Here is a 6931-nt window from a genome sequence, read left to right as displayed (position 1 = left end):
AAAGTGTTGAGGCTATGTGTGAATTCTTTTTAGTCCATTTTTATTTGTCAATGTTCAGTGTCACTATAAACTAAATATAGCATATACATACGGTACCTGCCAACACTCCCGTTGTTCCCGGTTTCTCCCGTGTTTTAGCCCTATCTCGACCCGGACCTCTCCCGGTTTTTTATTTCTCCCGGGAAACTCCCGTAATTTGCAGCACGGCCCAAACTCCTTTATAAATAATCAGACCAATATGTTTGTCTAATGGTGACCAGTTGCCAGATCTTGTATGAAATGCATCTTATTCACACAATCCACCATATACAATTTTCAACCTGTTAGTCACCTCAACCTGGCAACCTATAACCTTCAACCTGGCAACCTATAACCCTGAACCTGGCAACCTGTAACCCTCAACCTGGCAACCTATAACCCTCAACCTGGCAACCTATAACCTTCAACCTGGCAACCTGTAACCCTCAACCTGGCAACCTGTAACCCTCAACCTGGCAACCTGTAACCCTCAACCTGGCAACCTATAACCCTCAACCTGGCAACCTGTAACCCTCAACCTGGCAACCTGTAACCCTCAACCTGGCAACCTGTAACCCTCAACCTGGCAACCCATAAAAGTATATGTCCGTCTATAAAATAAATGCAGATTATAGTCAAACTAAAAAATTCATTCTGGCTGCAACCTGGAGCCTCCCGTCTCATGCCCTCTCGCCTCGCTGATGAGCAATTGTATTTGCAGCAATGTCTGTCCCAGTGAAGTGTGAAAACGATATAGAAGATAAAAATAAAAAGCAGTCTTGGGAAGAGTGTAACATGTTTATTATTTGTATTCTTGTGTGTGCAGATCCTTGTTATCCCTCCTCAGGAAATCCTGCCGTATCAGAATCCAGGGTGGGGGGGTCCCCAGAACTTGTCCCAGCTATCGCAGCTCACTCCGCCTTCCTCGTCCAACCTCACCTGTCGGTATAGAACAAAAGCATTCTTGCATTTGCCATGATACAGTATTTACATTAGTTTTTTGTTTCAGACAGTTGTCAGTCTTTCTTTTTGTCCAAAAGTGACAACTCAAACAGCCATCCAGTTTCAAAGCACATTATACAGTCATACCTGCAAACTCAGAAGGGCTGAAAAAGGTGAATAAAATAAGGAGCCCAAACTGACAGTCTGCTTGTTTATTGCTAAGGCCACAGGGTCAAAATTAAATGATTTATTAAAAAATGTAATAACAATAACTTATTTCACCAGTAAATTCGTGTTAAACGACAAAAACAACCACTGGTTGGGTATTTTACAATAACTTTGAATGCAGCACAAGGCTGGCGAGGCGAATTTCAAGTGAACGCAACATCTGTGTTGTTTTAAGACAACAGCGGCATACAGACACACTTTTACACTTTTTTTTAGCTTTCAGCATTTTAACCGTGTTTAATCCAGCTGCTAGCTAACGGTGGGCTAACGTTACCTGCTGTTGAGTGTAGTGTTAACTAGCGTCCCGTGCGGCGATGTTTCAGGTCCCTCTAACGTCCGTTTTCGGAGCATCAGAGAGAAGCGCAGGCATTTAAGTGGCACCGAAATAAGGCACCGGAATCTGCGTTGCTATTCGGTCCGGTAGATAACGGTCGTTAAGGCACCGGTGCCGTATTAGCACCGGGTCTCGGACCGGGTGTGTGTGAATCCCCTCCATAGTCAGGTCAACAGGTTCCTGAATGAACACATTTAACACTTATTTTGAGAATTCATTCTGTAGACAGTTTGAAGTATTTTGACCTGTAGGTATGTATGTATACAAGGCTTCAAGTTTACTTCATTCACACTAACCGACTGTTGAGGAGGGATTGTCCTGGGCCTCTTTGCCTCCTCCTTATCCTTGGGTCTTGGGGTCTCTCTGCTGGGTCTCTTTGTCCTTGTATTTCACCATCATGTACCTAACACATACACAAAACACACACACACACACAAGTTTGAAAAACACACAAAACATTCACACACAGATAGTTTTCTTTACAAACAGACAGACATATACTCACCGGTTCAGGCAGTTTGTCAGAGCTGATATGAGGTAGGCTCACAGATCCTGCTGCAGAGAATTGATCACAATCAAACTGACAATCAACTAACAGCATTAAGTGAACACAGCCAATGCAGCTCCACAGAAAATGCGATTTCAGACCTTTGCACTCCTCTGTCTGGGAATTGACGCCCATCTCTCTGCAGTCTGCATCAGCGTCCAGCTGGGCGTCATGGAGAGGTGGCCTACAGATCTGCAAATGCCTCAGTATGGCCTGCCTCTTTATTGTGGTCTTGAGGCAGAAAGGGCAGTGGAAGTGACCACTGCTTCCACTCCTGCAGGCCTGGTGGCATTTTGTTATGAAGAAATCTATGAAGGGACACAAGCATTACGTGCTTACCTTATAAGACAAAGCAACTGGCATGTAAAGTTACTATTAGTAAGCTTACTAAGTAGCAGTAGTTACAAACAAAGAAATGATAATGGCATAGGGCTGGGCGATATATCGATCTTATAACGATATCGTCTTAGATTTTGGATATCGTAATATCGTGATATGACATAAGTGTCTTTTCCTGGTTTTAAAGGCTGCATTACAGTGAAGTGATCTGATCTTACCAGACTGTTGTAACTGTTCTATTATTAATGATTATTTATCTAAAATCTAAGTGTGAAGATATTTTGCTAGAGCACCAACTGTCAACTCTAGAATATATCGCCGCAATATCCATATCGAGGTATTTGGTCAAGAATATCATGATATCTGATTTTCTCTATATCGCCCAGCCCTATATTAGAAAATATGGGACGTAGAAATAAGCGCTGAAAATGTGTAGAAGAAAAATGTAACAATTTAAAACGTTGGAAAAAACTAAAACAAACCTTATGGAGCTTTGATTTCAAAAAAGGTACTCCTGTTGTTATACAGTATTTATGTTTACATGTTATTGTTATTTGAACAGCTGAGCATTGAACCAGGTGAAGAAACCTGTTTATTATTTATTCATTTGATTTTGCAACTGTTCACTGAAATAGCCGGTTTCTATGAAACCACATGTGACACGTCATATTTGGCTTTGACTTTGACTGAACATTTGCTCTCACTTTGCGGAAAAAATATCGGGATATATATCGTATATCGACATTCAGCCAAAATATATCGGGATATGACTTTTGGTCCATATCGCCCAGCCCTATAATGGCATAGCACAAAGCTGATGGAGGGAACTAACCTTCATGTTGAATGGCATTCTTTACATGCACCTCCATGTGCTGCAAAACCTTTGCCCTACACCGGGGCTTGTATATGGAAGTGGGGCAAAGGGGGCAATGATGGTCGGTACAGCACACCGTGCATCGTGTCACCGGGGGTGTGTTATTTTTTTTAAAGACACTGATGTGTACCTTAAGGAAAAATCACAGAAAGAAACCATCAAAGTCTGCAACCATGAATTGCTCTAGGTAACGTTAGCTAATATTCGCCAACAGATGTCCACCAACGCTGATGCAGGTTTCATCCAATAGTACGTTAACATCAGGGACACGACAGTAACATCCAGACATCAGCAAACTAGATCTATGGTTACTTTACAGTCCTTCCAGAAAAATGTGTGAGTTTTTTTGTGATTGTTGCGGGCAAAAATCCTCGATTATGCAGCACGTTTTCTTAAAAAAATGCAATGGAATATGCGGGATATTTATGGAAATTTGAGTCACTGAAATTGTGGGAACTTGCAAAAGAGTTTGATGAAAAAGAGAGAAAAAAAAAAAAGTGATTCCTTTAACAGTTTAAACGTTTTTTCAATTGATTGCAACAAACGTGGTCACGAACTTTACCCGTGACTCCGGTGACTCCATCTGGGAAATAATTCGCGTTTTTCGTATTTTTGATAGAGGTGTGAATCTTCACTGATCTCCAGATTCGATTACGATTATCATGTCTGCGATTCAATCCGATATCTCGATGCATCACGATCCATGTTTCTATTAAAGCCATGTAGAAGATTTAATTCATAGTTTTTCAAGCTTCAAAAAACAAACATTCTGCAGTGCTCTAATACTAAATAACTTGGACACATAAAACTATACAGCACTGAGCACATGGCACCTCCTGAATGTGCAAAACACACCAGAATATGTAAACAGAAATGTTGTTAGGCCTACATTAAATTGTAAACAGAAATAATCGATTATGAGCCGGCTGATTATCGATGCAGCATCGTCCACGATTCAATGCATCGGTTATTTGATTAATTTAGACACCTCTAATTTTTGACCCTCTGAACTTACCGTTGGACACGCCTCGGCATGAGACGGGACTGCGTGACATGGGACGCTGCGGGCTGCAGCCGTACCCGCCTCGGCCGTCTGGGGCTGGGCTCGAGCCTTATTATTCTCCTCAGTCATTTCATACATGCGGCAGATAGCAATGGCTTTCGTTAGGGTTAATTCACTGTCACGTAGCAACGCCTTTCTTATGTTGTCATTCCTGATGCCACACACTATTCTGTCACAAATCAGTTCCTCCGTCAGGTCTCCAAAGTGACAACTTTCAGCTTTGATCCTCAAGTCACTGACGTAGGACTCAATAGTCTCACCTTGCTTTTGATTTCGTGAATGGAACTTGTGTCTCTCCATGGTTTTGTTGTTGTGTTGTTGAGGGTTACACACTTCACGAAATTTCCGTTTCAAACACTCCGGGTTTTCTCTGGATTCAGCTGGAACCACGACGGCTCCGTCTCCACCGGGCGCCCTCACCTCCGCCGCGTAAACAAACGAGCGCTCCCGTTCGATGGCCTCCGGTCCCGCGAGATTAAGCAGGATGTACGCTTTTGTTTTGGCAGGCTTGTCCGAGTGCGCCGCTGCTATGAAGATATCATAATCCTGTTCAAAAATCCGCCAATTCTCGGCCACGTTCCCGTCAAAAACGACGGGGTCTGGTCTGCGGAATCCATCCGCCATTATTTCTACTGAGTTGTGTGTCCGCTCGAGACGAAAACAAAAAGTCACGTGGAACTTGGAGGCGATGAATTCATCCCTCTTCTGACACCATGTTGAAATATATGAGGAGTCCTGAGGCCTACTTTATGAATCCAAGCGGTTATTGATAAACTTCCAGAAAACCAATGTGGAACTTATTCAATCTAAAGTAACAGGCGACATTAACCATATACAACTTGGCGGGGAGCTGTGTGCACACCATTGACATATATAAAAGGTGCTAGAATATAAAAGAACTAGAATCCTACTGCGCATGTGCACTTCCTGAAGTACGGTGTCTCGTAGCGTCCATACAGAGAGCGCACATAATTCACCAGAATCATCTACAGAAAAGAATTCATTAGGGGTACATTATTTTCAAAATTTTTGTCACTTTTTTCAACGTTCTTTCCACGTTATGTTTTTGGTTGAAAGAAACCCAAATTTCTGATATGGAAACTTTTGAAAATGGGTCAAATTTGACCCCGAGGACAACAGGAGGTTTAAGGCAGATTTACAAATTGCAAATGTTTTCATTGCTTTCGTAATTTTAAGTCCATTGCGTTTGAATATAGTGTCTGATTTATATTTCAAAGTGTTGAGACTATGTGTGGATTGTTTTTCGTCCATTTGCATTTGATTTCTTTATTTGAAAGGGGACAGTGAACATCAATCAACATTAAAACAATGTAAATGTGCCCAAATTAGCTCAAAAGTGCTAATTTTCATCAGTATATAGTCACCCGGCCAGATGTAAAACAGGCAGCCTTTAAAAATAATGACAACATGAATGTTCAGAGTGTCAATATAAACCAAATATAGCATAATAATGCATATATAGTTTCAAGAAGAAGAAACGACTTAAAATCTACGTACGAGCAAATAATCACACCATGTGATGAGTCATGTTTTAGGTTTTCCTTTTTTTTTTATTTATTATTATTTATTTTTTTACTTCAATGAAAGTCAAGCTGCGTTAAAACAGAAGTGAAAATTTCAAATCATATGCAAATGCCACACCTCGGACTTTTGTCTTCGGAGCAGCATCAAGAGAAACACTAACTAACAGGCTTCTTAGAACTACTGAGTGGAGGAAAACAGCTGAATGATGTGGTGAGTAGCTCAATAATGAGAATAGTCATGATTTATAACCTATTATAAATCCCAGAGCCCGACACATTGGTAGCCTATATTGGATATGATTATGTTTTGATTCCCTTCTTTCTTTACTATTCTCTCTTCCACGTTTCTTTCTGCTTTCATTTCTTCCTTCTCCCCTTTGTAGTGTATTTGGTAGCGATGCTGTAATGTTGTGTGGTGAGGAATCCGCCGACACTGTTTCTTGATTATAAAGGTTTATTTACATCAAAGAAATCAGCATCAATTGACAAGCTCTGAAGAGCCCTGAGGACCTGTTTTCCCCGATTCTCCAGTGGTCCTCTGACTTTCTTTGTTTTAACATGGTATATATTCTATAATGTGTGTAACATAGATGGGGGAGGAAACAATACTTTAACCAATGGCTATCATCCTAACTGGCTCTCTCTTTGAGGGCCGATTGATAACGCATCACAGATGTTTCCAGAGAGGTGTCTTCTGAAAGTAGAGTAAAGTTCTTCTGAGGTCTCCTGTCGAATCATAAATGTTCAGATAAAGCTTAAATAGGCCTACATGTTATATAGAATGATCAGATAAAATAGGATGACAATACACCTCACCTTAAAGCCAGGTTCATGCTATATGTCTTTAAGAACTAAAGAAAGAATATTAGGCTAGCCTATGTAGGCTATTGATCACTAGTTTTCTGAAAGTTTTATTCTACACTGCCATAACGGTGGATAAATTTGAGAAATCGGCTACTAAATAGCCCTGTAGCTCCTTGTATTTAATTTTTGTTCTTTTTTATTTTAGGGTACTTCATTTACTTTTACTATAATGTGTTTC

General features: G+C 40.8%; 1 protein-coding gene across 3 annotated transcripts; it reads right to left on the bottom strand.

Annotated features, from left to right (window-relative positions):
• Positions 1-801: 801 nt before the first annotated feature.
• Positions 802-5226, bottom strand: LOC120565686. 3 transcript variants are annotated; one of them, XM_039811615.1, is made up of 6 exons: positions 4298-5226; positions 3241-3412; positions 2171-2377; positions 2028-2077; positions 1819-1925; positions 802-957 (listed from the first exon to the last, which is right to left on the bottom strand). In XM_039811615.1, exons 1-6 carry the CDS (start codon positions 4967-4969, stop codon positions 954-956), a joined length of 1212 nt encoding a protein of 403 aa, XP_039667549.1. In that variant the 5' UTR covers positions 4970-5226; the 3' UTR covers positions 802-953. The 3 variants fall into 3 exon arrangements, with proteins under 3 accessions (XP_039667549.1, XP_039667546.1, XP_039667548.1); XM_039811612.1 differs by lacking the exon at positions 802-957 and adding an exon at positions 1550-1702; XM_039811614.1 differs by lacking the exon at positions 802-957 and adding an exon at positions 1550-1702 and having other exon boundaries at positions 2028-2074.
• Between the last annotated feature and the right edge of the window lie 1705 nt (positions 5227-6931).

This window comes from Perca fluviatilis, chromosome 9 (genome assembly GCF_010015445.1).
Source record: "Perca fluviatilis chromosome 9, GENO_Pfluv_1.0, whole genome shotgun sequence".
NCBI classification, from domain to species: Eukaryota; Metazoa; Chordata; class Actinopteri; order Perciformes; family Percidae; genus Perca; species Perca fluviatilis.
This window is presented reverse-complemented; position numbering and strand designations above follow the sequence as displayed.